Genomic DNA, 27,979 nt, shown 5'->3' with positions numbered 1-27,979 from the left:
GAAACCCGGCTAGGATTGTTAACTGCCTGCATGCCTCGCCCACGTTGAGCATGCAGGTCGCGCAGGGCCGAGAGGTGTGATGTCAAGGCCGGGTGATGTGATGACTTTGCCCCGAACCAAACCATCAGCAGATAATACGTACCATACATACCATACATACCACACAGTAGTGCGGTGTCGAATGACCTGAGGTTAGAGGGCGGGATGCTGGTCCAGTCCACGATGGGACAGGCACCTGAGGCTAGGAGTGAACTTGGATTTAGGTTGCATGCCTGGCGGGCATCGGGTTGTTTTCCGAAGGACCGGGACGTCACACAATCTACGCAAGTGCGGTTCGCAACTGCCCATTCGTCAATGGCGAGTATTTCGACGAAGGATCGGCGTTTGATTGCCGTTAGTGACAGAAAGAATGGATCAGTTCTGGCAAACACCCTGGACCTGGACACAGCTGGGATTCCCTGACTTGAGAACCCCTCGCCTGCGGGGCCCGTCTCGGTCATCTCTTGCCGTTCCCCAAGCTAACCATTTCTACAAGCGAGCTTCTGGCAGTGGCCGTCATGAGCCCAATGCAATGTCCACTTTTCGTACGTCTCAAAGCCCAGCCCGCCACACGTTTTTCACTTACACAACTAGTACACAGACGCGCAACAAGAGGGGGATCAATACAAGCTATGTGCCCATTGCGCTCATTCACTTGCCACGATCAAGTGGGTTTCCATTCTGGACCTGGCCAGCAACTCCAACTGAGGCCTCTCGTGACCGATTTGCGCTGCGGCCCAGCCCCTGCATCTGTCCCCCACATCCCTAGCCCTGCAGAAACTATCTGGGCTTGTTATAGGTAATGCCCTGTCACGAAAGACTTGCCTACACGGGACCTCAAGATGGAGCAAATCCTACAGTGAGCACTATAATTGTGATGGCCGCTCAGCTTTCTTGCGACGCAGTCCCACAACGGTCGCATGCCTTGAAACAGTAAGGGCTGGGCGCTGGATGATTCTAGCGTGTATCCAGATCTTCCAGAATCGTCACTTAAGGGGGGTGAGTGCTGCGATCAGCGCTGTCTCGTTTGCCGTCCCACGCAGGGGCGAGAGACCCTGTAACGAAGATGTGCGTGGCCGACCAAGACCGAGAGACAGACCCACGTTACTGCACGTGGCTTTGATTTACCTAGACTGTAACCAGAAGACATACATACATTACTAGTCCTTAGCTCAGCGACGTTATGCCTGGCACTGTTTCGACTAGTTCACCGGTCAACAGATGGGTCGTTACGCAGCCTGTTGAGCCTCGTCAGCCTATCATTATGATGAGCCCTGGACACCTGTTCGGGGACTTCTCATGTAAACCAGGCTACGACCAGGGCTGGGATAACCGAACCAGCTGAAGTCTTATCACCTATTGCTACCGTGGTATTATCAAACATGATATTTTCCGAAGTCTCCAATCTTCCGAACCAAACCCTGGTTTTGGAAGCGTTCCTGTCAGGGGCTCGGCTCCTCCAGTCAAGAAATTCGACGACCGAGGATCGCCGCAAGGGCGCGCTGTTCTGGCCGGACTGAGCCGTCGGACATTAAACAACCGTAAAGCCATTGATCCGCGGCGCATGCGTCTGATTGACAATCACGCAAGGGAACCAGTATGCCACGCACGGGGAACATTCGCCCTGTATGCCAGAAAGTCAAATAGGCGATCTAACGCTCAATGCAACCAAACATGATTCACGAGCCCTACAGGTCATGCGGCGCTTTCTCTGCGGGGATGGACATAAAGTTTGTAAACATACATAACTACCCAGAATACAGCAAAATCAGGTACTCTCATCGAAGCCCCATCCCCTGCCATCGGAGCCCATCGGAGGTATCAATGGGCTTGTGGATTAACGCGGGGATGGCACGCTAACCTGTCCACCGCCAGGGATGCATTCATTAAGGACGAAAGTTGAAAGGATACGATTTCCACCCACGATTCCACATTCCACCCACGGGCCGTTTCCGTCCAGGACCACCTCTTGCAGATTATTCCCACATCCCCGTAAACCTTGATGATTGTTTCTCTTACTATGTATACCTTCACGCTCCACTCGACGACATAATTACAGGCATTGGGCATTAGGCATGAAGAGTTTTCTCTCCTTCCTTAGGCAAACCCTGGCAGCACGGACGACTGCCAAGTTCGCAGTGCAACTGGAGGGAAATTTGTCAAGTTGCACGGCCGGTGGTGGCCGGCCCCCGGCGACCTGAGATAAACAGGCCCCGGAACTGGGCCGGCTTCCAATCTGGCACATCGTGATCTGCGGTAGCGCGTAGCCGTATGGACCCGGAGACCGGCCTCGACGTTTGCCATGACGCCGCACACTACGACATCCCCTTGGCATGGTCACTGCGCATCTCCAATGAGGAATTTGTTACCTGCCTCACAACTCCTTGTAAGGTCCCCCCTCTCATGCGTTAATGGCTGCTGCGGAGCTTCATGGCGCAGTGATGCCAATACACCGCCTCACATGGCCCACTGAAACGTCGAGATGCCCTGTTCCCTTCATTGATGCAAGCCTCGTGGTCTTTGAATATTGAATACGAGACGTGTTATGCAAATGATACCATGATTAGTGGTAGGTAACTTGACAGAGAAAAGAGATATCGCCTCTCTTGGCGTCGATTTAAACCTGACGTCCAAAAATTTCTAAGAACAAACTTACTTCAGGGAAAACCGATAGCATAAGTTCCCATAAAATTAGTCGTGCTGCTTCCTATGAATGCGAAGTTGTAGTTGCCACACCCTCCTTCATGCGGATCAAAACGTCATATAGCGTTCTAATCATTGAGCTCTGCAGTAGTGGAAAGTCGACCGATCAAGCATATCATCAGACATTCCTGTTGAGAGAGCGTAGTGCTGACGATCTGTATACTCACTCTCGCCCTACAACCTACAGCACAGCACCGGCCCAATAGAGGGAGCCTTGCGAGTCGCAAAGCTTCGCACGAGCCACAATCCTCAATGCAGCCAAGTTAGGTATAAGGTTTCGATCTGCTCATCTCTGTCAGTTAGCCTGACCTCGCAAACTCAGACAGTTCTGGTCTTAGTCTCAGAGAGGGCGCATAAAAAAGAATCTATACCATGCGGAGAACCGCTGAAATCAGATGATAATCCACTTCATCGGTATAGCATGAGATCGGGACGAGAATGTAGCACGAAAGACTTACTTCTAATGGCCTACCATCGTCCGATGATCTCGCAGCAGTATACTCCGTTGCTCGTGCCCTTGTCGGATTGATCATCGCCTGGACCTTGCACACTCCCCAAGGGTCTCACATGATGACGCCAAACGTGTCGCCAATTAGAAAACGTCCGTCATGTACATCCTCCTGCAAGTGTATCATCAACGTAGCCGAAAGAGAGCATTGACAGAATGCACGACATCTTCCGGCGTGTGCCGTGATGGCCACAGCTCCATTAAGGCGCAGAGAGCCAAGATTATAATGCCTGGTTGCACATGATAATCAGGTTGGTCATCAACCAAGATAGAAGAAGCGGCGATAAACACCATACTGTCATCTGTTGACGATCAAGAAGCAGTGCGGCTATGATGTGTGAGCCGCCTTGGGTTGTACTACACTGGAGACCGGTAAAGCACAGTACGTAGAAATGACAGGCATGAACTGCTGATCCGTGCACCAAAGTTTTCTGGGATATGGTAAAATCAGCTCTAAGGACGTAAAGAGGCTCAGGCCACAGGAGCTCATCAACTTGTAACGAGAGAGGTTGTCAAAGTGATCCGTAGACGCCACTCACCACTGATCATCGTGCCTAGGACAGCCAAGACTTCCTCGAGCGTCGATGCCAGCTCGCGTCCCAGACTGCTTTGGGAAGCACTAAGACATAGCTCTAGCGCCGGGCCTCCACAAGGCGACCAAGGGTCCTGGTGGTGGAGCTCATACTGCTCTACTGGTGCACATGTCCTGTCAGCGAAGCTGCGGGCGGGAGCCGTGCTCAATGAGATCAGTGAGATATACTTCTACGATGATGATCAGAGGCAAGATTGCAAAGGCGAAAATGTGCAACGGGATGTGGGGCAAATTGCGCTGCAGGACGATGTCCAAACGTGCAGCCACAATGATCTGCAGCAGGGCGAGGAGGGTTCGAAATCGCATGTGTATCAGCGGCAATCTCATAGGAGTGTCTGCATATGCCCTTGCGCGACGTGAAATTGCGACCGGCTGTTCACACCGCCATGGATGAGGAGGAGAATAGGCCAGAGAGAGACTATACACCTGGGAAATTGGAATAGCAGAGAATGTACCATACATATTTGGTTGGGTCTCAGATTCCACGGCAACCGCGCTATCGATAGAATTAACAGAAGCTTAATCAGATTGCTATCAGTCGCAGCAGTTCGTCCCTTGTCTTGCATTGGGCAGATTGGGTGTGGCACACAGGGTGCTGGTGTGCCACGATGCCTCGCATATCTATCGTCAGGCACCAGGGGGGTCTACCCTAGCAGATGCGTGCCACAGTGATTCGCGGTCTACTTCCTCGAGGCGTCAGAGTGTACGCTGTGCCTTTCCAGAGGCGAAAACGGAGCCATCTGCAGATGTCTCAATGCAGTAAGTAATGCAATGAAAGCAAGAATCGAACGTGTCTCGTGGATGGCAGCCGTGTTTCAGAATATGCGGTCCGGACTCTGAGGCTTGGTTACTGTGTGTCAATGTACATTTGCAAGCTGCCGGCCAGGTCTGAAACAGCAGCCTCGCCGGACTCATGGCCGAATACAGAGAAGCTTGATGTCTAGAATAGCGCCCACGTTGCCATGCCTGCGGACAGCAGCGCACGTCCCGAGCGGGAACTAATAGACTTGCAATGATTGGCTGTTCTGTGAGCTGCCTCGGCTGTCATGGTTTACTAGACAGAAGAAGGTATACTCGCCGTGGCTCTTGCAGGTCGAGGATCTGCTCTGCCCTGCACAACATCGGATCCGCTCGAACGCTTTGCTGTGGTCTACACTGCGAATGTTCGCCGCGGACTTGCGGTTTCTAGCAATGCCCTGGGTCCTGCGCACCCTCCCCACCGCCCCTCTGGCCCCTCTGGCCCCTCTGGCTGTCGACAAATTTCCCCTCCCCCACGTGCTATGTACGACGTCTGACCGCGGTAGAGGGGTAGCTTGGTTAAGGAAAATGACGCCCTCACCGAGAGCGACTTCTCCGTTGATCCAAGCAGGGTTCGCCGATACGCTTGGCTTCCCGAAGCCCTATGTACTGTAGTAGACCCCTACCAGAACTGACAGCTTGACAGGTGGAGTTCTACACCGCTAAAGGGAAGTCTGGCCGTCGGCAACCTGATGCTATGCGGCAACTAGGGTGAATATTGCAGCAAAGCGCGGCCAGAATGTAATCAGGTTCCCTACAAGGGTGCAGTCCTGACTCGATGCCGACTAACTTCGGTAAGTATTGCTTGCGGTGGCTCATGAGGTCGCCTCTCGCAAAGCCAATTGACAAACCCAACGCTGATTCGAGTTTGGACGTGCAGACAATTCTTCTATAATGCTTCCTTGTCTTGACAGACTCCTGTAGAAAGAGGAAACGATGGGTGCCTTAGGGTCTGTGCGGTGCAGGTCTGTATGCTGCTCTCTTTACCAGATAGGACAGGGTCTCTGTTGCTAGCCACCGGCGTGTAGAAATCGCAAGGTGCTTCAAGGATCAGGGTCAAGCGATTGCCGACCTTGTTTGGACCTCATCAGTGTCTTACAAAGGTACAGCAATAAGCTTGACACGGAGATGCAAACCTTGACGGCTATCTATCGCAGGTACGTGCAGGGCAAGTTGAAGCCCCACCAAAGCTCACAAGGATCCATCTTTCTGCAAGTCAGCTACCCAGTCTCCAATTACAGGGCCCAGGGTCTAGATAGGAGATAATGCCTCTCGCGGTCAATATGTACACCTTACAAAGGGCACAATGCAATACAGTGCATGCCATATGGATACTGCACAGCGGCCGTTCTACTTGACGTCGGCCGGATGTGCTCTTAGGCTCGGCAGAGGTGATAGAGGGAAGCCATGTCGATGCACCGCCAGGGCCATGATACGATCGCGCCAGTAATGCGCCGTCACACCACCAACTGTAGTTGACTGCAATTTGCGGTTGGCGAACCAGAACTTTATCAAGATGGGAAATGGTTCTGATACGTTCATGCTCTCCTAGGTTTACCACAAACACCAATTATAGCGAGTCTGCATCTCTCAGTACGTACGTACAAGGAATCGGACTAGTTCTCAGGGCAAGGAGCGCAAGACAACGGCCAAGCAACCAGCAAGGAGCCGTAGGTACCCAGCCTGCCAGGGTGCTAGGCGGAGAGTCTAAGCTTCGAGATTCGCAACGGGGATGCAACGGGATAGCCAACCCGATGCGGGGAATTCTGTGACAGAAAAGTTAACACTACTTCGAGGTCCCCTATGACGCACGTACATGACCGTCCCCTTGAGTCGACGCTGCCGGCTTTAGTCCTCGGGAGTCCGTGTTGTGTCGGTTGCTTGCTGTGTACTACCACCAGAATTGCATCATCACGGTTGCAATCTGTCCCGCTGGTATCTAAGATGCATATGGTGGCTTGGGGGGGGGGGTTATGTACGTACAGAAGAGAGCAGTGTGTCGTTCGACGACGACGGAAGTGGAAAGCCTCAAGACCAATGCAGAAGCCAGCAAATGCGCCACAGGACGTGACCACGCCAGCTCTAGGACCTTTGGCAAGGCTGGAAGCAGGGCACATGGTAATGCGCTCTGCTGGGTCCGCTGGCTTATTCAACGGTAAGGTCCGATGAGTAATGTGATGTCGCGATAAAGTCCGCTACCATCAGATGGAGCTCGCCGGTGCGGGCAGTACCTTGCAACAGTATTTGCCGACGAACACATCTAACTCGGGTCTGGACTCCATTATCGAGTGGAGAGTATACGTTTTGGGAGCACAGGGCCTAGGTCACGCAGCTGGGGTGGTGGCTGGCAGGCAATGCAAAGACGGCTCGAAGCCCTCAAGGAAAAAACAACCCCTGCATTGTCAATGCGTCGATGCGCCATCTAGGATAATCGCCCGACGTTGTCTGACCTTGTTTTCCTGCCTGAAGACCCCAGTTTGCCATGCGGTTCTCTCGTGAGCCTAGTCGATCAGGGTTCCTGAACGATCAGCACTTTTATTTCCTCCGACAGATGCGCTTCGCAAATATCCACGATTCTGTCGGCATTCTCCCACTACCTTGTCTTGCGCTGAGCGAGAGCCATTGAGGCTTTGAATGTCCAAAGTAGCGAACATGGTGTGCCTATCCACGAGCTGTAGGAGCTGACCCTAGAGCACATCACCGAAGGACTGTATGCGTCTGGCCATCCTCGTCACATCCAAAATAGATTAGACTTAACGCACAGACGGCTACGTGCCGTCGGAATGTCTGCCATAAAGCATAGCCCTGTGTCCTGTCAAGGTTGGAGGAGGCATCTCTGCCAAACCAGCTCAGTGAAATCAAGCCACTTCGGCGGGCTATAGAGTGTGTGACAAGGCCCGGTGAACCCTGATCCTAGGTGTGGTATTACCCAGACTCCGACTTGCGGACTCTGTGGCATAGGCCGACAACCAAGTCCAAGCCGGTCTGGCCCACGGCGCGTTGGGTGTTGTCATTGGGTAATTCGTGCCGTGCGTGCAGCTTCTCCACACGCTATTCCGCGCTGACCTCACAAGCTACAACATGTATGGGGGAAGCCCCATCCGATGTCAAATGGGAACGTAACGCAGGCTCGACGTTAGTACATGAAAGCCGCGCCTCGTGCTGCCGGCGTCTCTGCTTGCTTTCTGCACGCTTGCTTGATGCAGAAGCGTGGTGTTGATTATGATGATGATTGATGCCTTTGTAATGTGAGGTTCGTCTGGTGACCGACCAGCCTGTCCCGTCCCGCATTGCACTGCAGCTCGTCGTTCGCGCTCGAAATTGCGGGGAAATACTACAATCAACGACAATTTAGGAACTGCTCGACCAGAACGAGGTGCTCCAGGGTCCTGGACGGTTAATGCCTACCCCCGGCGAAAGCATACTCGAGGCGCCTATAGAGGCATGCTCCATGCCGTCCCGGGTGCCTCTCGCCAGTTGGCATACTCCAAATTCTTCTTTGGCCATCTCAGCGTGCCGCTTTGGCTCACTCGCGTGCGTCCTTGTCCCGGATGTAGTAACAACGGCAATTGAGGAGGTGCCGTATGGTGGGATGCAAGAGCTAGTTCGTTGCAATACCACTGCAATGCCATGGGGAGTTGGCATGCTCTCGCCCGAAGGCTGCGTTGACCGCTTGGATGAGCTCCGGCCTTGCCAAATTCGGCTGCCGAAATCCGGGGAACGGGACAGGGATTACGGGGCAGGTTGAGGTTTTTATCATGATCTTCATATCAGGCGCGCATGGCAGTCCATTGGGCCTCTCAACATTCAGTCGCGGACGGCCTACGAACAGGACATGGGGAAAGGATGTTTTAAATCTTGAGTATATTCGGCGCTATAGATTTTGAAGACATACACAAGACATAACCTTGGGTTTGTGGACCCCGATCTGCGACAAGACTCAATGACACCCGGGCAACTGAGACTGACTGTGGTTTTGGGTCAATAGTCTCAGCCACAAGGACCGCAGCGAACAAAGATGTATCACGTGCTACTGTTGCCATCAACCGTGGAGGACCGTACGGGTGTGTACGGAAATGGTTCGGCTGGTGGCGCCACGTTGTAAAGTCTTGCGTGGGTTGCGTCTTTGCGGCTCCATGCATAACGGCATGATGATCGTGCCGGCTGCACTGCACAACTGCCCACCTTCCCCCCAATTGCCCATCGTACATACCGCGTGTGTGTCATTGCATGCTTCAGATCTCAAATGCGGGCGTGAGTACTGTTTTTAAGGTCCGAGGTGTATGGACCTTCGCCGCAGTCGGCTACCACCTAAAAAGCGGTCAAGCTCTAAAGAGCCATAGATTGCATAGAAGCCATATTGTGCAGAAATGCTGTAAGGGCTTTGACTGAACTTGGTTGTAGGGAGTGATATGGCGGTTTTGACAATGCGGTCGGTCTTGCAACAGGGAATTTCTTGAAAATGGCCTGACTATACAGCCACGAAAGACCTAGACTTGCACTAAATCCAGGTAGTTGCTAACTTCATAGGCTATCGATAAGGTCGAGGCGCAAATCCGTGTGCCACTACGATTATTCTGTGGGTCTAGCTCCCTCGGCGCATCCTGCGATAGGCTGCAGGTATCACATTCGTCCCTTTCAGACCCTTGTCGACCCTCGGACGTTGGAAGTCGGACAGGGGAGGAGCTCTGAAAATCGAGCTCGGCTACCATCAGACGTGGGTGAAGAGGGACAGCTGTTTCAGGAGAGTCAAATTACGTGCTTGACTGGCTGACTATCACTTCATCCCATCACCAACGCCTTGTTTGAGGTTTAAGAACTGTCCCGGGTGGTCACCGGGTAGTCCCCGGCAGAGAACTGGTCGTCAAGATATGCTAAACCAAATCTTGGGGCTAATTGGACAGTCCATGGGAAAATATCCGAGAGAAGCCACCTTGATCCAATATATTATCGAAAATACACGGGGCAAAAGAGCACGGCTTAATGGGTCGCCTTAAGTGATGGGTCCAAACCTGGAGAGCGGCTTGATCATATATGAGTGAACCATCAATTCCCGGTTGCTACTCTTATCCCGCCCACAACGGCTGCGAGTTTCATCTTCAGGAGTAGCCGTGGAGTATCGTACAGTTGGTCGAGGAGGGTAGCATGCACGCCGAAACCTCGATAGAGCTCATGCATTATCTCGAAGCTCGTCGTCTGAGGAGATACATACATTGATCATCGAAGAACATCTGGGGCTGCGCCAAGTGCTGTCAGAACTTGCAACGTCTTAACAAGGAAGAGCAGCGGCGGAGATCATGATTGAAACACGGCGCAGATCCTGAGAGTTGAGGCTTGTTGGCTCTGTCGAGGTAAAAGACGATGGGGAGAGAGCTGGCTGTTGTTGCAAGGTGTAGTACCTAGCTATTCTGTCGGCCATCCAGCCCGATCGGGCATAGCTACCCTGGCCTATGAAACATTGGTGCTGCCAGTCGCCAATTGGGCGGAGACTGTTCAGGGTAAAGAGCAGCATTAGAAGAGAGGCTAGCGGAGGATCCTTGCCCTTCCTTGCCCAGCACAAATGTAGCAGAAGGCTTCGCCTCTTTTTCTGGCGGAGGAAGTGCTGCTTTGAGCGGAGTCCTCTCGTCTGGAATAGTAAGCAGTAGACTACGCTGGCCCGAGTAGCTCGGCAAAGGCGGCAGGGCTAGACTGCAAGCGTGTGTAGCTCTGTCTAGTGCCTAGCTGAGATGAGAAGCGAGTCTTCGTACTTTGTGTGGAGTAACTAGGTGTCAGCCAAGCTGGTAAAGCCTGCCCACAAGCCCCATGTTGGTGAGTCGTCTAGATAGTTGCGACACCATCTCAACCTTGCCCTGAACTAACGGCAACAAGTCACATTTTCTTGGACCAGGCCGGCAGTCCTGCCTCGCGACAAGCAATTGCACATGCGCTGCGGCTCGAGATCCAACATGTTCTTACTTACACATGGGGCAGACACTAAAAATGCTTGTCGTCATCGAACCCTGTTCCTAGCTCGAAAGCCTAATATCGGGGAATAGTGAGATTGTGGGCACTCGTGGAACTAGAGGATGATCGTGCCAGGAACCACGAAGACACTCGTTCCGTTCTCGATCACGTAGAGGGGTATTGTCGCAGCGAGATGGAGCACCGTAGCAGCCAACATGGGTTTGGACGGTATTCGATGTGGCTGGCTTATTTGATACCACCGCTGATAATCAGTGACATCGCTGCCAATACCGGCCCAATCTGTTACGTGATAATCTCTTGCCGCTGCGACGATGGAATAGACACTTTTTTTTGCAACAATTTGTAAAGGGGAAGAAAAGAGTCTAGGGAGAGTTGTGCAATGGGGTATCCTGGACGGGGTTGCAATCTGAGAGTGCCGGAGAACTTTCATCTCGTCTCATCACTGCTCTAGGGGAGGCTTCCGGTATTGTTTCTCACCCCACATGGTCTTATAGCTCTATTAATGTTCATGGATTGAGGTGATTGGGTCGTGTAACCAGGCAAGCAACGCCTGCAGCCAGCCAGCTCTTGGGCAACGGATGGTTCTACGTTCAATGGTACTATTCAACCTGGCGATGACGGCGGTCTCTGGTCCCGCTTCTGAGCAGAAAACCCTCCCGTCACCCAGCCTTGCATGTTTGTTTCTGACGGGGATCAACTACCCCTCACCTGATTTCTGTCCCCCCTTCTCCTCTGCTTGCCAGAACTCTGTCATTCTTGCATGCGACACAACTTAGTTGTGCGTGCAGGGAACGGGATGCAGGTGGTGGATGGTGGGTGGTGACCAAGTACCTACACCCTACTGCAGCAGTAGCGGCAGCAGCAATCTTGGTGCATATAGATTTTTATTTCCCGCTGGTCGCGCGTCAACCATAATTGCTTGCAGCCCGCTCGACTGTGTGGGTGTTGTGCGTGTGCGTGCAATGATCACCGACTGCCACTTGCCGTGCGTGCTCGTTGATGTGATGCATTTGAGAGAGTGACCTGCTTTTCCTCCGACTCGCAGGTCCACACACTATCGCTCACCCCCGTATAGTCTCAACGTTGTACTATGCAGGATCTGACAGGTACGAATCGACGAGTCAGGCTGGTCCCTCTCTGGTCCTCCTCCAGCTGGGATTTCTCCCCCAGCTCCAAATGTGACCAGAACCTACCCGCACGCGGCTCACGCTATGGCAAATTGAGTGGTTACGTGGGGATAAGCCTCGAATAGTCTGTATAATCTACGGCGGCCGAGAAACATTGAACCATTGTGTGCGTACCGGAAGTCGATGCTATCGGCCCAGCCGGTCTATTCAAACGTAATCCTCTCCAGGACGACGGCCACGGCTGGAGCAGAAACTTCACACCGCAAGCCACGCCTGCTGATACCAGAAACCTACCTGCGTCCCGGGGCCTGATTAGCGATTGCCACTCTACGGTACCTATGTACCCAGGGTGCGCTACCACGTCGACCCACCCAGCTAGCGGGTGCCATGCCCGCCCCACAGAGCAGCAGTGGACGACGCCGAAGGCTCCAAGTACCTACCGCGGTACTAGGCGTAGTACCTGCACCCTTCGACTAAGGTACCTAGGTGGGCAGGAAGGGGCCTCCATGCAACTCGAACCCCCCGGCCTCTCCCCTCGCTCGCGTTGCATCCTTGCTCGTCCATCCCCATGTCCGCCGCTTTTCTTATACTACATAGTACCGTTATCATTTAGAATTGCGGTACACTCGGTACCTGGTTGTTTCCAGGAGCCGGGGGGTCCTGCGGCCTAGTCCAACAATGTAACCGGTTCGAGAAGTAGACGCCCTGGAAGGGGGAATTAGCCATAAAGACAAACGGCACAAGAAACAGAAACACTCCCTCTGCTACTGTACGACGTGTACGTGCTCCCATCTGCTTTCCCCCCGGAGAGCACCGCTTGCTCAACCTGCGACTCGACAGTCCGGCAGCCCATGCCCCAGGAACCACGCCAGCAGCCGTTGGAACTTTGCTTCTTCCTAGGAGCCTGCGGCACGCAGGTGAGTAAAGTACCGATATGTTGTCTTACCTTTCCGCTTGCTTCCGTAGCTAGGTCGTCTAGTTGACGCGATCGCCAGCCGGCTTGCGGCAACCCTGGCGCTTGGCCGTTTCCTGCGCGGGACTACCTCGACACCAGCTCAGGAACCCACGGACGTCGAACCCTATGCCTGCTAGGCACAGCAGACCCATCTGGACGAGAGGGGCGCCCATTTGACTTCCCATTTTCTGTATTTATCTGGACACTAGGCCAGATTGATCTCCTCTGCGTCTGCCACGTTCTGACCAGGGACCGCCCCAGTATTCGTGAGGAGATCGCCGTCGCTCCACGCCTCTCCTTGTTGTGCAGGTCCCCTGGGATCTAGTCACTTCCTGTTCCACACCCCGAGCCACGAGCTCAAGGCGCTCAGGCAGTCTCTTTTCTTTCCTTTTCCTGCTCTTCGGGACTCCACAATCCCCTGCTCTGGTTATATCGACAGAAACGGGGAAGTCACTCAGTACAACCCGTAAGGTACTACTGAGCTCAACGAGTGATATACCCGTCTTGCGATATAGACCCTCACCGGAGAGTGCATACAGGTGACGGACGGGTCCCTGTATATGCACCCCCGATTATCATATTCGGCAACGTCACCCTACTTAACTCTGACAAACGCCACCTCTTGTGCTCCCATCTCAAGTTACCCTTCTCCGTCAACATATAGTCAAGTCACCTTCGTCTATCCTTGGGTTGGGGCTGCTTGTTGAGTTCTCTGCTCCCGCACGCAGTCGCCCGCGGTTGTCCTGTCTCGTCTCTTCTTGGTACCACAGATCCGACTTTGAGGTTGACTTGTCAGACGACCCAGGAACCTCACCAACACTCACCATTGCGATTAGCTGAGAGACACCACTCGGATCTCCCAGGATCTCTTTTTATCAGCTTAAAAGGCCGTGTCGACTTTGCCGTACGCCCCAAGTGGACCGCGATCTTGGAGAAAGTTCTGTGCACCTCATCGGACAACCCAACGCGTAGGCGAGGCACCAGGCTTTCCAAGTGAGACATAACTGCTGCTTACCTTCCTTCCCATCATACTTCGCACCAAGGAACGGCTTAGACTTGTTGGATCTTCGTACTCAACGTCTCTTGGTATCTGAGCGCTCTCACGTCCGACGGTCCGTCCTTACTGCGTCTGGTTGGCCCAACTTTGCTCACAGGTTTCGAAACCTAATACACGCCGGTCTTTTGGATACTCGAAGTTCGAAACAAGAGGCCACGCCTTAGTCCTCCACAGCTCGCAAGCCTCTGCATCCTTGGGCACTGGGGACTCCGTGGTTCCTGCAGGAAATACATCAGCCGGCACTCGCCCATTTGTTGGCCGATCCAGTCCGTTCGCAACGTTATTCCCAGGCCGGCTACTAATTTACGACCTCGACGAACCCTGTGTTTTAGTGCTCGTGCACAGGAGACCTTCGTTTCTCACTGTAAGTTGCAGTTATAATCCCCACTACCTCGATCACCAATCATTGCTTGGTCCTGTCCACATCAGCAAGCTCCCTCCGATATATATCGGACTGCCCCCTCGCCGCTCAGAATACGGGTTGATTCTCAGGCCATCCCTCACCTCGACCTTCTCTGTATAATACTCGAGTAGTCGCTCGTCTCTCGTCTTGTCGTTTTATTATTACTCATCTATCATCTTGTCGTTGCATCTGTTCTTCTGGAACCTAATAATATTCAGCATCATTATCTCAGAGGAAAAAAAACACTGCCACCGCGCTGGACGCTTACATTGTGTCTTGACTTTGCCGGTCTGTGGCGTCGAAAACTCATTGGTTGAGGCGAAGTCCCTCAGGAAACGCATAGATTCGTCTGTCAACGTCGCATTGATCGAGCCCGGCTCTAGTACGGTTCCGAACCAGGGTGTCCATTCGATACCTTGCCCGCCCCGAGCAACCCACAGTACCCTTGCATCCTCCTCCTCCCGGTCAACGACCCCCTGTCTGGTTTCTGAAGTAGACCTGGGCCCCTCGACTACCCTGTCTCCTCCCATACGAGACTTATAAAGTAGTACCACCCACACATACTCCCAAGACCTGATCTAGGAACTCGGTATCAGGAACACCACAGAGATGGAATTAATGGAATTGGTCGAGAATGAGCCTACGGCTCGCCCTTTCCAGTGTGATTGGCAATCATGCAACAAGGTAAGTGTTGATAGGGTTGCTCTTCGCCGTCGCTCCCGTCTCTCATGTCGTCGTCGCCCCAAGTCACTGACCCAAAACCAGAGCTTTAACCGCAAGTCGGACTTGCAAAGACATTACCGCATACACACGAACGAGAGACCTTATTCTTGCGCAACACCTGGATGTGGCAAGAGCTTCATCCAGCGTAGTGCTCTGACAGTCCACATTCGCACTCATACTGGAGAGAAACCGCACCAGTGTCAACACATTGGGTGCGGCAAGCGTTTCTCGGATGTAAGTCGCAATCCACATACCTCATCACTAGACGTATTCGTACTAAACGTGATCCAGTCGTCGAGTCTGGCCCGTCATAGACGTATCCATACCGGGAAACGTCCGTACAAGTGCGCCCACGACGGGTGCCTGAAGAGCTTCTGCCGCAAGACAACCATGGTCAAGCATCAAAGGCGCTCCCACCAGCGCGGCATCCACTCGTCAGAACTGGATGATACCTCCGACTCCGAGAGCGGCGAGTCCCCTTCGACACCAAGAATGTCTGCCATTCCATGGCCTCAAGTCAACATGGGCGGTCATCCCGGCATCCATGGTCACAGCATCCAGCGTGCTGCCTCCTTCGCCGATTTTGGGCAGCACATGAATGGGTTTCCTGTCCAACAGCCATACGGACATCGTCACAGTGTCTCAACAGGCGCTGCACACGAGTTCCACGGACAGCCGGTACAAGAGCAGCCCCAACACCCAGGCGCACACATGCTTCACCGGACTGCAAGCATGCCGCAACACTCGTTCTATGTTACCGAACACAGCAACCCCGGCGTGGCAACAATGAACACCAACCCGATGCCAACGTACCAAGTCCCGAGACAACAGGTCGAGAGGCCTCTGATCGAGATACCCTACAGCGCGGCCGCACTGACAGGCTCTATCCAGAGCAGCCCTGGCACCTTCTCACCAGCTTCAGGTCGCAGTCCTTCCGTTCACCAGGATGGCTTTTACACCCACCAACCGGCGCAAAACGCGACCTTTGCTCTGCACAACACGTCTCCTATCGAGGCTCAGACTCAACCCATGGTCCAATACGCCCAACAGATGCAGCAGCCAGTACAAGCACCCCAAGCACCTCCGGCCCAGCCAGTCCACCAGGTTCACGAGCAGTACCAGCAACCACAGCCGCAGCAGGAAGAGCAATGGTATAATGGCATCCCGTATCAGCCACCGGTTGAGGTTGCCACCATTGGCCAGCTGCCATCCTACGGCTCGGGTGGTGTGTACGACCCTTGGGCTATCAAGCCGGACTTTGAGGACCCATCTATGCAACTCCCAAGTGCTAGGCTCGAAAGCATGTAATCGACCGCGACCAGAGACCAAGTAAATGTCACCTCGCATTCCGCGATGGCTACAATTGCAGTGTCGCCTGCCGGCGCCGCAGCCTATGCCTTTAGGCGACGATGGTTCGTGTACCAGCAAAGCCATAATTGCGGACTGTTGCGCCACATATACCCTCGGGACCACAGAACCAAGGTTCGATCGCGCTCGATCTCGCCTTCTCCGCTGTTCATTTGCCGTATCACTGTGCATACGATTGCCCTCCCCTTCACCCATACCATCTACCGTCTTTTTAACCCCATTTTGCAAAGCAAGTGGCGTGTCGTCACGTTATTTCTTCCTCTGTTCGATACTCATTGGCGGCGCTTTGCATCATCATCGTCCTTGTTTTGTGTCGCTTGATTCGACTCTTTTTTCCAGCACCAATTCATTGAACCGTGTTTCTGACGCGGCTGGGCGGCATCCTGTTGTTTTTTGATTTTTGGGGTTCACACTTAATTTATACCCGGGTGAACCATTTTCGGAGTGGGATAGGAATGGGAGGGGGCCGGCAATGACGAGAACCACGATCACCGTCCAATTTAATGAAGTCCACGATATCAACTCAAGGGCGGAAGGGTGCATGTACCGGGCATATAACATGGAGGTACGAGGTTTCGGGTGATGGGCCGGGGCTGTCGAGAGGGAAGCATCAAAAATCGATCGAGGCGCTGTGGTTGTTTTCCATGTTGCTCGCACATATTTCCTTGTATCGTCGCGACCTGGGCTTTCTCTGTTGTCATTCACCGGGTGGTCTGCTGGATTGATGTTTGTTTTGATTCCAAGACTTAATATGAGACTCTCGAGAGACAATAGGGAACGGTTGAGAAGGAGGAAGCCCCAAGGCCGCGGGGCCTGGTCCCTCACTACAGCTCGGCGGCGCAAGCGACGATGTGGTGAGATCTGGGGAGGAGTTTGGGGCGGCGGAGAGCCTGGCGGAACGAAAAGCAAGGGCCTCGGAAGGCCTTTGCTGTTTTCGCCTCCTCCGCCATGCAGTTGTACTATATTTGCGCGCAGATGGTTCCAAAAGAAAAAAGCGCGAGAGTCCGGTTTGGGTTGTCGATAGTCCTGGAGTATATATCTGTACCAGTAGTAGTTTAGCCCGTCCGAATATGAATTCTTCCTCCTTGGGATCAAGCCGTAGTGATCTTGTGCAACACCCCGACTGTTGTCTTTCGCGAGCTGTGGGATTCAAACTGACCATTCCGGTGAGAAAAGGTCGTTTCTGGCCTGGCAGGAACATCGATTGAAGGGAGAGATGGATGTGCCGTGTTTTCAGTCTCAGAAGGCAGAAAGGAGGAGAGACTGAGGCGGCAACTGTCGCTGAGTCCTGAAGACACATGTCGTCGAAATAAGCGTCGGACAATACCCTCCAATGAGATGTACTGCACCACTCCTTATAGGCAGCAGAGCGTTCTCGCCGGAAAAGAGCCCATCCCCGTGCTCCTCCTGCATATACAGCTCATATACTGTCTCATGCCTGGACCCACCTCCTTCGACGGCTGTCGTGTTCCAAGTGCCGATGTTTGCTCCCACCAGTCGGTGGGACCAGGTAAGTTTCCATCCACACGACATGTGCGTGTGTATCATGAAAAGGGGGAACATGTGTGGGCGTTGGGGTGTCACGAGCTCGCGGGCTTGCCGCTGTTGGCTCGTTCCGGTTGGGTGGGTGCGGGCAGGACCTGGAGACGTGGGCGCCGTCTCCTTGGTGGATGAGAATTTCTTCTTCGTTGGACGGTGGTGCACACATGCTATTTGTTGGTTGTATGTGTAAGTCGTCAAGGCCCCCAGTTTGGGGGTGGGTAAGGGACGATGGCGCCTAGACTGACAGACAGACAGCCATCCAGCCAGAGGAGAGAGTATTATTAAGTGAGGGGGCTTCCTAAGGGGGAAGGCGACATGAGGTAGCGGACTCCCGACACCTAAAAAAACACACACCCAAAACCAAACGGGGTTGAAAGAGTTCGGACGATTTGCAGCATTTCAATTAAATGATAAGAAGGACATCATGTGAAGAAGAATAAATCAAAGACTAACTCGTGAAAAATGAGATCACGGGATAAAAGAGAAAGACAGAAATGAGGGGCCACGAGAACACGAGAGAGAGAGACTATGCATCATACATCGCAGAAACGTGAAGGAGCCTGTAGGATCCCGAAGGGGTGGCGAGCGGCTCTGGCGAAATCCCTCTGCATGCGAACTCCCGCCAATGCCATGTGGCGATCCTGTCTTATCTGTCTTATGTGCATGCTCCCATGGGTGGCACCCTCCGGTTTCTCTGGCCCCCTTTCTTTCCCCTTCCTGCTGTCATCGTCGTGGGTCCTTCAGCCTGTGATGGGCTGCAGCTGTAGTGGGAGCGAATGCTGGTAAGCAATTGGAACTCAGGCTGGGCTGAGCGGTGGTGCCGGTAGGATTCGGGGGGAGGGTTGCATTGGGAATTGACAGCTGAACAAGACGGACGCACCCAGGCACGCAGGGACGCAAGCGAGGAATGAAATATGACAAAAGGGAATGCGAGAGTATCCTAGCCGAGTAAACATGTAGGGACTGCATCGAGATAAGGTCGCTGGCGCTTCGATGTTCGCCAGTAACACATGCAGCATTAGCGGGCTGAGGTTCCGACTGTTTTTTCGGGCTGCGCGGCTTCGACCAGTTTTGGCCGTTCTCAAAGACTGGTTGCATACCGTATGGGAAATGCTCGTTGAGAGTTCGGCGGAGGGAGCAAAAGGGAGAGGCAAGTTGCCTATATACATGGATGATCCCGTGGCAGTGGTTGGACTTTATTAAGTGCTCCCGGAAACCTTGTAGGGTATTAGACGTGGCGGGCGTAATGGATTGATCTTTGGCAATGGGCTAAGGCTGGACGAGGGCCAAAGACCGATTTCGCTTTCATAAAAAGTACAGACGACGCATGAACATCGTCAATTAAACCGAAATGAACAGCCGGGCACATCGCATAGTTGGTGAGGACGGCCGGTCATACGGAGCGTCGTGCACATACAGCCTGATATGCAGCTAGTCTCGGGGTCTCCTACTGCTGGGCTTTAGACAATGAAAACAGCGTCATCGAGGCGTAAATTATGCAGATGCGTTGTACCGATTGACATTTGAATCTAGAATTACCCATTGCCTTCATCCACATGTCAAGTGCAATCTGTAGCTGGACAGTGGTCGGCCCGCTTTCACGTGTTGTCTTCGAGGATTGTTGGCATGTTAGAGGAACAAATGAACTATGTTTACATCGAGAGCTGTCTAACTGGGCGCCGCGAATGACTGGGATGAAGATCCTCGTATCATACAGCTGGTCCCAGTGCTTCTCTCAGAATAACCCACTGAACACGGGACGTCAGGCCCTCTTCTTCATGCATCAGATTGAAACATCCCAAAGGCTGGCATCTGTTCCGTAGAAGCCACCAATGCAAGATCCGCAGTAAACGCCGCGCTCCGAAGTCCGCCCCGATGCTGGTCTTCGCCTTCTTTTTATTTGCCCTCATTCAGGGGTGCTTTTTTTGGTGAGAGGTGAAGGGTGGACTGATAATGATTTTCAATACCATAAAACACTCAAGACTTGTCTTGCGATTGACTCGCCTGGTCCCGGGACGGAATACCCCCGGCTGGCGGAGCAGCCGGCGGGGCAGGAGGGGGTGGTCTTGGACTGCCGTCACCTGGAATTGAGACTCCGGGGGTGGGTGGTGCATCCGGGATAGGCACTCTCATTGGACCTTTAGGTACTGATATGCGATCCAGCTTCTCGCCCCGGATGACCTTTTCGACTTCGGCCTTGTCCAGGGTCTCATATTCGACCAAGGCCTGAGCGAGAAGGTCAAGCTCTTTCCGGTGATCGGTGAGGAGCTTCCTGCATCGCTCGTATGATTCACCGAGCAGGCGCTGCACTTCAGCCTCGATCCTCGCTCGGGTTTCGCTGCTGAGAGACTCATACCGGGTGGCATACTCCATATGTCCCAGCTTATCAGAGAAACCCATGGCGGCGACCATCTGGTAGGCAGTAGAGGTTGCCATCTTGAGGTCCTGTATTGAGCTGTTAGTAAAGGTAGTTGTGAAAATCGAGGATGGTCAACTTACAGAACTTGCGCCGCTGGTGACTTTGTCCACACCGTAAACAATTTCTTCCGCAAGCTTGCCTCCCATCGCAGTGTCGATCCTAGCCAAGTAGTTCTGCATCGAGTACGAGTACTTGTCCATCTCAGGGAGCCATGCAGTGTGACCGAGCGTTGGCCCACGGGCGAGAACGGTCACTTTGTAAAGAGAAGCAGCAGCATTCTTGACGTAGAGTTGAACCAGTGCATGGCCTGCCTCGTGATAGGCAGTCATTTCCTTTTCTTCGGGAGTGATAACCATCGTTTTCCGCTCAGCACCCATGATGACTCGGTCCTTGGCCCAATCGAAGTCCTTCAGTCCGACGAATTGAGACTTGTTACGACTGGCATGAACGGCGGCCTGGTTGACAATGTTCTCGAGCTCGGCACCAGAAAGTCCGGTGGTCGTCATAGCAATAGCCTGCAAGTCCACGTCCTTAGCAGCCTTGATCTTCTTGGCGTGATGCTGAAGGATGGCAAGACGACCGCGAACATCAGGCAGCTCGACATTGACGTGTCGATCAAATCGGCCAGGCCGAGTAAGAGCCTTGTCTAGCAGTTCCGGGAAGTTGGTGGCACCCATGATAATCACACCGCTATTCTGCTCGAAACCATCCAGCTCTGTGAGGAGCTGGTTCAGAGTCTGCTTGACGTAGGCAGCGTCACGGGCGTTACGGCGACCGCCGATGGCATCAAGTTCATCGATGAAGATGATAGCAGGCGACTTGGACTTTGCAGCGGTAAACAGCTCTCGGACTCGCTTGGCACCAACTCCAACGTAGACTTCGTCGAATTCGCTGCCAGACATGTAGAAGAAGGGTACACCAGCCTCACCAGCGACGGCCCGGGCCAGAAGGGTCTTTCCGGTACCAGGCGGACCAACGAGCAGAACACCCTTGGGAAGCTTGCCGCCCAAGTTGGAGAATTTGTCAGGATTCCGAAGGAAATCCACCATCTCCTGCAGTTCCTCCTTGGCATCATCGCAACCGTGGACGTCGGAGAAGCGAGTCTTCTGGTTTTCGGCCTTGACCTCGCTGTCGACTTTGCCGCCAGGGCGTTTGAAGACGCTCAGGCTCTCGACGACCATGGTGATAATGACCAGACTGAGGTAGGTGAAGAGGCAGAACCAAAGGATGAACTTGACCCATCGGAACAAGGAGCTGCCCAAGGTCTCGTCGACGACGACGTGCAGCGGGCCGCCCTTAGAGGCCGACGACTCCTTCGTGACAGCAATGTTTCCACCTCGCGACCGAGCAGCAAGCGCCTGCTTCACGGCCTGAAGCTGGGTTTCAGTCAAGTCGGAGGGCAGATTGTCTTCGTAGTGGCCTGGTTGCTGGGCCGAGACGGGGTTGAGAAGGTTGACAGCTTTCTGGTAGGCCTCGTCGCAGGCGGGGTTAGTGGCGAAGCGGCCAGCCCGATACCTCTCGATGACGATGGCGGGCATGTTGGCCTTCAGCAAAGCCTGGTAGAAGGCATTCTGGGCGGTTGCGCTGCCCGGGTTCCTGTTTGCAGACTCCTCCATATGCGCGAGCAGGTTTCTAGATAGCCCGCCACTTTGGTACGACCTTTGTTGCGCAAAAGCCATCCTCGTGAGAGGGGTGAAAGCGGGCGATGTACGGGATTGCGTCAGAGTGAAGAGCGACCGTGAGACTGAACGTTGAGAGTGTAACCGGCGCACGACAGGATTCGAAGCAAGCAAGGCGCCACCCGACATGCTCGAGATGCTGGTGCGGATATTGAAGGGTGTGGCGATCCGCCTCGCGGCGGACGAGAAAGGCGAAGCCATTGCTGCATCCACCTGAGCGTCACGAAGGAATTCGGGCAGGTCGAGACTGGCGCGCTGCAGGCCGGACCTGGGCTGCGACCGAACCGTCGATTCCGCTGCCGCTGTGCTGGAGGCGCGAGCTGAAGCTGCGTTCGGGCTGCGCGGCGCTGCTGGCGGAGCTCGGAAGGGCATCAGCAGAGTATTGGCCATCGACGGCCAGAGGTCCGTCGTGACGGCGGCGACGCTCGGGAGGGCAGACGCCTGAAGGGCCATGATGGCTGGGGTTGTGCGGTGGTGCACCTCAGGACTCGGTTCGATGTGGACTCGGATGGACGACGGATGAGGTGATCAATCTGTTGGGGAAGAGCCGGAGTCGGCCGAGCTGTGCATGAGAGGGAGGTTGTGGGAGGGCGGCGGAGAGGAGAAATGGTTGTCGACAGCCCTGCCAGCTACCTGTCGCAGACGAGGAAAGTAGGTCTCGACTGAAGGGGTCTGGTCACGACATTGAAAGCCGATGCTGGGCGTGGGCGTGGGCGTGGTCGTGGAGGATGACGGCGGCGCGCTTCCTACAGACACAGGCAGGACATGACTTCGGCCGGGGCGACTACGGGACGGTGGACGTTTCTAGGCGCACGACTGCGGGCTGGGGGCCTGGGTCTCGAACTGGGGGCGAAAGCTCTGAGGGTTCTGGTTGACGTTGATGAGTCGCCGGCCGCTGGCTGCAGCTGCCGGGATTCGGCGCAAGTGAAAGTGCCGACCCGACCCGACCCCAGCCCGCTAGGCCCGTCTGGGCTCTAGTTGCCCTTCAAGCTTGTCTTGATACTCGCGATATATGCTTTATGCACCGTTGCGCACCTTATTTTGGCCCGTGCAATCTATGTCTCTCAGCTCGTCATGCAACTCGGATCAATCGACCGCATGAATCAGAAGTGGTGGAACCTCTCTACTTTGACTTGCTCCAACTGCACGGACTTCACGGACTTCTCTTGTTCGTAAGCATATCGGGATTCTCTACTGCTTCCTGAGCAGACTCCGCTCTTACTCGTATCACATCATACATCACGTTGCACCGCTGCACACACCTGCCTGTGGAGAGACGACGACCGCCAAGTGAAATTCATTCCTCTGAAAAGCTACTACTGTGTTGAGCCAGGCAGCATACTCTGTTATAGTCTATCCTTCTAAGCGACAGTGCCGCTTGGAGTGCCGTTAGTTTTCAGTACCGCGTCAGCCCCATTCTGAGCTCCGTTGTGTATGGGCAACGTCTTCTCCTGGGCCGCCGTCAACCCCTTGCGGATTGCAAGGACGTTGTCTACAATCACCGCGTCTATACCCTCGTTGACTTGCCGCTGCAATGTGAGTGGTTAGCAAGATCCAGAATACGTCCGGGAAGTGAGTTCTCTTACCTGTACCAACTTTGGGTCATTATTTTGTGCGCCGTAACTGACGCAGACCAGACCGCTCTGCTTCACCACCCTGACAAGCCGGGGGCTGTTGACAAACGGCTGAGAAGTGCTCACAATGCCGAGCAGATTCCAGCGGCTGGCGAAGCGGATGGCCTCCTGTAGACTGCTGGCCCGAATGTCACCAACAGGACTCGTACCAGCATCCGACAGGAACATGATCGGAATACTGGGCTGCTTGAAGCTGAGGCAGAGGCAGATATCCGGGTTGAAGCTGCTGAAGATGATGTTGCGATCCTTGGTCAGGTCGTAGACCTTGGACAGAATCGTGTCGCAGAACGAGTTGATCTCGACCGTATACGTGTCCATTCCCTGCTCCTCCGTCTCATGCAACATGGGATACTTCAACTCTATGTTGAAGCCAATGTCTTCTCTCAGATTCTTGAAGAGATCCTCCAGCGTGGCAAAGGGCGCCTGGATAAAGTTGCCTCGCGAGTTGGCCTTGAAGCCCTTGGCCTTGTAATCTCTCGTGTGCTTCATGCGTTCCTCCAGGCTGTTAAGACCGTCGCCCGCAAAGCCCATAGATTGAGACCTCTGGCGCGACCCAGGTTGGTTGTTACGAACAACATCTAGATCATGTCTGATCACCTCCGGTGCATGCTCCGAGCGCTCGGGGTTGATGTGCAGGAACTGCTCTAAAGTGAGGGTGTGCACGGGCGCATCTATACCCGTCTCACTGACCAAGAAGTCGTGGTAGATCACAGGTACATGATCCTTGGTGAGCTGGACATCGAACTCAACGTAGTTGGCGCCCAGGTTGGCAGCGGCAATGAAAGACGGAACTGTGTTCTCTCCGAGCTGCAAGGACTTGTTCGTCACCAGATTTTTGCCTAGACCGCGGTGGCCAATAACCATAGTCTCGGAAGACATCTTCTTCCAATACGTCTGCTTGGAGTTGATCCCCATTCTAGGATGAGAGAAGGGAGTGATGATCAGGAAGTTGAAGTTGACTGTCCCGATGACCTCCAGGCTTGCGTTCATGATAGGAACGCACACGTCACCTTGGAGGTTCATTCGATTGGTTCCGAGGGAAGGCTTGATTGACGAAAGCAGGGCAACTGCACGGCCGACCTTGTTCTTCTCGTTTCCAGAGTAAGTGGGTACAATGTCGAACATCAGCTTGACCTTGGCAATGTCTGTCGTGTTGAAGAGAATGGGCTCCGTGGCAATGTTGTCATGCACTGGAAGGTCGACGATTGTGGGTTCGCCCTGTGCCCCTTGAGCAGATACCACGATAGACAACGCAGTATCAAGCTGGTTTGTGTGTGCCTCGGCCAAGGGGACACGATCCAGCGTCACGGCGCTGATGTTCTTCCGCATGTCCATAGATCCCAAGCTGACCAAGACCAAGCTGGAATCCCTGAGGTACCGATGGCCGAACGATTTGACTGGGTCAGGGACGCGTGTGCTTCCCGTAGACGTTCTGTCTTCAAGTGAACAAGTTTCTGGGGGCGTAGGACTGGCCCTAGCAGTCTCTTCATCGTCGGAGTTGGAGGCTTGCTCTTCCTCCTTGGTGTACTGCAACAACAGGTTGGCGATGTCGATGTGTCCTCTAAGAGCAGCATGCTCTTTAGCAGTCCAACCGAACGCATCCATCCTATTAGCCTCGGCTCCTGCTTCCACAAGGATCTTCGCCACAGGGAGTTGACCGTCGACAGCAGCAATATGCAGTGGCGTCCAAGAGAACGACTTTTCAACTAGTTCCATATTGGCTCTGTGGTCAGAGAAGCCATCAAGGAGGATCTTAGCGCACTCCAGATGACCAAAGCGGGCGGCGATATGAAGCGCTGTTTCACCGGTCTCGTCCTGCCAGTTGATATCGACGCCTGCTTTGACAAGCATCTTGACAATGGCCGTGTAATTTGATCTGACGGCAATCGCCAAAACAACACTGGACTTGGATACAGCGCCACGTCCATCAAAAACAGCGTCAGCTTCTCCACGCCAGTTCTCACCTCGGAGCAGCGCTTGAGTCGTAAGGGGATGACCGCCAAACACAGCAAGATGAAGAGGTGCGCTGCCTTCGTTATCCTGCCAATCGGGACCATCAATACCACTCCCAACGTGGAATTGATCCCACTGCTGCATCTTGGCCATGATGACTTCGCACACGACCACAAAACCGAACTGAGCAGCGTAGTGCAGAGGCCAGCGGCCTAATGAGTCTCGTTTGACGAGAGCCGGGCGCTGTTCGGGCTGTAGGCAATCCAGAAGGTATGACAAGACTTGCACAGCTTCATCGTCTTTGCTAAGAAGCGTTGTAGCACCTCCGTTCTGCGACGGTATGGCGGGCTGATTGGGAGTCGCATAGTGGCTATTGTAATGCGAACTCACAGGAAAGGGCACGGCATTTGGCTCCAAATCTCCAGCATTCGCGGACTTTGTCCGTCCAATATGAATGACAAGACGGTGGATGCAGTTGCGCTCGTTCAGATCATCCGCTTCGTCAAGTGACCTGATCTGTTGGAGCAGATACGCAATGCAGGCCTTGGAACGAGATGAGATTGATCGCTGGAGCAGGTTGAGCAGCATTTGCTGAGAAGACTGGTCTAGCGACACCAGGTTGCCTTCCAAGAGGCTGGTCTGAAGTTTCGCTACGTCATCGCTCCTAACAGCCTGCTCGAGTGTGTCGAAAACTGATTGTGGCACACTCAGCATCGCTTTCGCGGATGCTCTTCCAAGTGACCGCGCAGACCGCGCAGATCTATCAGACTTGGCATCATCGATGTTCTGGTTGTCACCGAGCACCGACAGCCACTTGTTGATCTCGTTGACCAGCCGAGCGATCGTAGTGTCTTTCGCAAACGGCCTGGGGTCTACCTTGGTTGTGATATACCGATGTTGGGTAGTTGTATCTGGAATCTTCTTATCCAGCTTCTTCGTGATCTTGACGAAACCTCTGCGGTTGATTTCGCCGAACCACTGGAGATTTCTGAGCTGATTCCGCAACTCAAGGAGTGCTCCCATAAGCTCTTCCACCTCGTCATCGTCGAGGTCGGACACCACTTCGGGGCTCCTGCCATAGCGATCCTGGAGAAGCTTGAGTCTTCGGTGCGACTCGCCAAATTTCTTGTTGTAGAAGGAATCGACGTCTTCCAGATTACGGTCCAGGGCGTAGAAGAATTCTGTTGGGGAGGGTTAGGGGATAGACACGACCTCGGTCGAAACCCGAGGAGGGTGGCCCACCTGCTAGATCCGCCTTCTTGCCCGTCTGCGCACCCTTTTCGGCCGCTGCCTTGATCAATTTCTTCAGACCCTTGTAGTCGATATACGAGGATGCCCACTCGGGGACTTGGTTACGAGGGAGACTGGGACATGATGTGAGCAGGCTGGAGGCAGCCACCCCAGCAATGGCAGGTCCTCACTTTCTACCAAACTTCATTTTCGCGAAGTCAAACTGGGTGTTCTACTGCAATAGGTCGTGTATGTCTAGGTATCGTGCTTGCCGCGATTGGGGACAAGCGGTGTGTCTAGGTTCGAGGGCGGCGGAAAAGCACAATTGCCTTTGACTTGATGATTGTCGCAACAACGAGAAAACAAGAAAAAGTGATGGAGAGAGGTTCGGTCGTGTCTGCTCGGCTTTGGTCAGACTACACGTCAAAGGTTTGGAGCTCAACGTCACTGCAGTACCTCAATCCACTTGGAAAATGCCCGGGTCCCGTTTCTGTTACGTCTGGCAAGTGGGTAAGGGATGTGGTCAAGAGAAGCCTTTGGGCTTGATATTGTGTACAGCGTTAACAAAGAGACATGAATCAGACGCCATTGAAGTTTTGGTTTTGTTGGTGATGGCAGCAGGTTGGAGGGCGCTGTTCGAGGACAGCAGAGGTCTGGAAGGGAGTCCAAGCTGGGAGGAGTGCCAACTACCCCGGGTTTGCTTCAAGAGTGCAGGTTCGGTGATGCAGGGCAAGATACGAAGAATCTTCAAAGCTCACCTTGGAATTGAAGACGTTCGAGCTCGTGGATCGGACATGGGCCGTGACTGGTCGATCTCGTTGCAGCGGCCTCCACCATTGCCCGGTTCATTGGCTGACAGAAGCTTTCGGCGGGCCGGAGGCTACCCGCAACATGCCCCCCAGTGGCACCAGGCCCTTGGCGATTGACCTGATAGAGTCATGCATGAGGCCTCTAGAGGCAAACGGGCGGGATGTAGATTGCAGGCCAGGGGGCTTGTCGTCGACAAAGCAAGTAGCGGGCTTACGCAGCTACAATTTCGACGGTGAATCAATCGCGATCACACGACGGCGATAGCTCGTAGTTGTCGCTCAGCTGACGACCCCGGACCCAGGCGAAGGGGGCTTCCGTGGTTCAATGAGTTACACCGACTCGTTTTCAGGTGCGCCATCGCCGCCGACTGCGGTCAGCTTGCTCAAGCCCGAGTTACGTCCAGGAACCTTGAAACTGGAACGGGTTTACTCTACTGGGGCGAATTCGGACAATCTCGTGTCATCCTAGTCAGTCA

General features: G+C 53.9%; 3 protein-coding genes across 3 annotated transcripts; 1 reads left to right on the top strand and 2 right to left on the bottom strand.

The window, feature by feature from the left end:
• Positions 1 to 14,755: 14,755 nt before the first annotated feature.
• Positions 14,756 to 16,177, top strand: JN550_009631 (uncharacterized protein; the record flags this gene model as incomplete). The annotated part of the gene is made up of 3 exons (XM_049321724.1): positions 14,756 to 14,830; positions 14,912 to 15,103; positions 15,161 to 16,177. 3 exons carry the CDS (start codon positions 14,756 to 14,758, stop codon positions 16,175 to 16,177), a joined length of 1,284 nt encoding a protein of 427 aa, XP_049168369.1.
• Positions 16,178 to 19,756: 3,579 nt separating this feature from the next.
• On the bottom strand, positions 19,757 to 22,330 carry JN550_009630 (uncharacterized protein; the record flags this gene model as incomplete). Its single annotated transcript, XM_049321722.1, has 2 exons — positions 19,757 to 20,224; positions 20,279 to 22,330. The coding sequence occupies 2 exons, from the start codon at positions 22,328 to 22,330 to the stop codon at positions 19,757 to 19,759; spliced, it is 2,520 nt and encodes an 839-aa protein (XP_049168368.1).
• A 908-nt stretch (positions 22,331 to 23,238) lies between these two features.
• On the bottom strand, positions 23,239 to 26,902 carry JN550_009629 (uncharacterized protein; the record flags this gene model as incomplete). Its single annotated transcript, XM_049321721.1, has 4 exons — positions 23,239 to 23,406; positions 23,464 to 26,645; positions 26,707 to 26,828; positions 26,886 to 26,902. 4 exons carry the CDS (start codon positions 26,900 to 26,902, stop codon positions 23,239 to 23,241), a joined length of 3,489 nt encoding a protein of 1,162 aa, XP_049168367.1.
• Positions 26,903 to 27,979: the final 1,077 nt, after the last annotated feature.

The sequence above is a fragment of the Neoarthrinium moseri genome (assembly GCF_022829205.1).
Source record: "Neoarthrinium moseri strain CBS 164.80 chromosome Unknown scaffold45_Wmoseri_CBS_16480, whole genome shotgun sequence".
NCBI classification, from domain to species: Eukaryota; Fungi; Ascomycota; class Sordariomycetes; order Amphisphaeriales; family Apiosporaceae; genus Neoarthrinium; species Neoarthrinium moseri.
The sequence above is the reverse complement of the archived record's forward strand: the minus strand, read 5'-3'. Positions and strand labels throughout refer to the sequence as shown.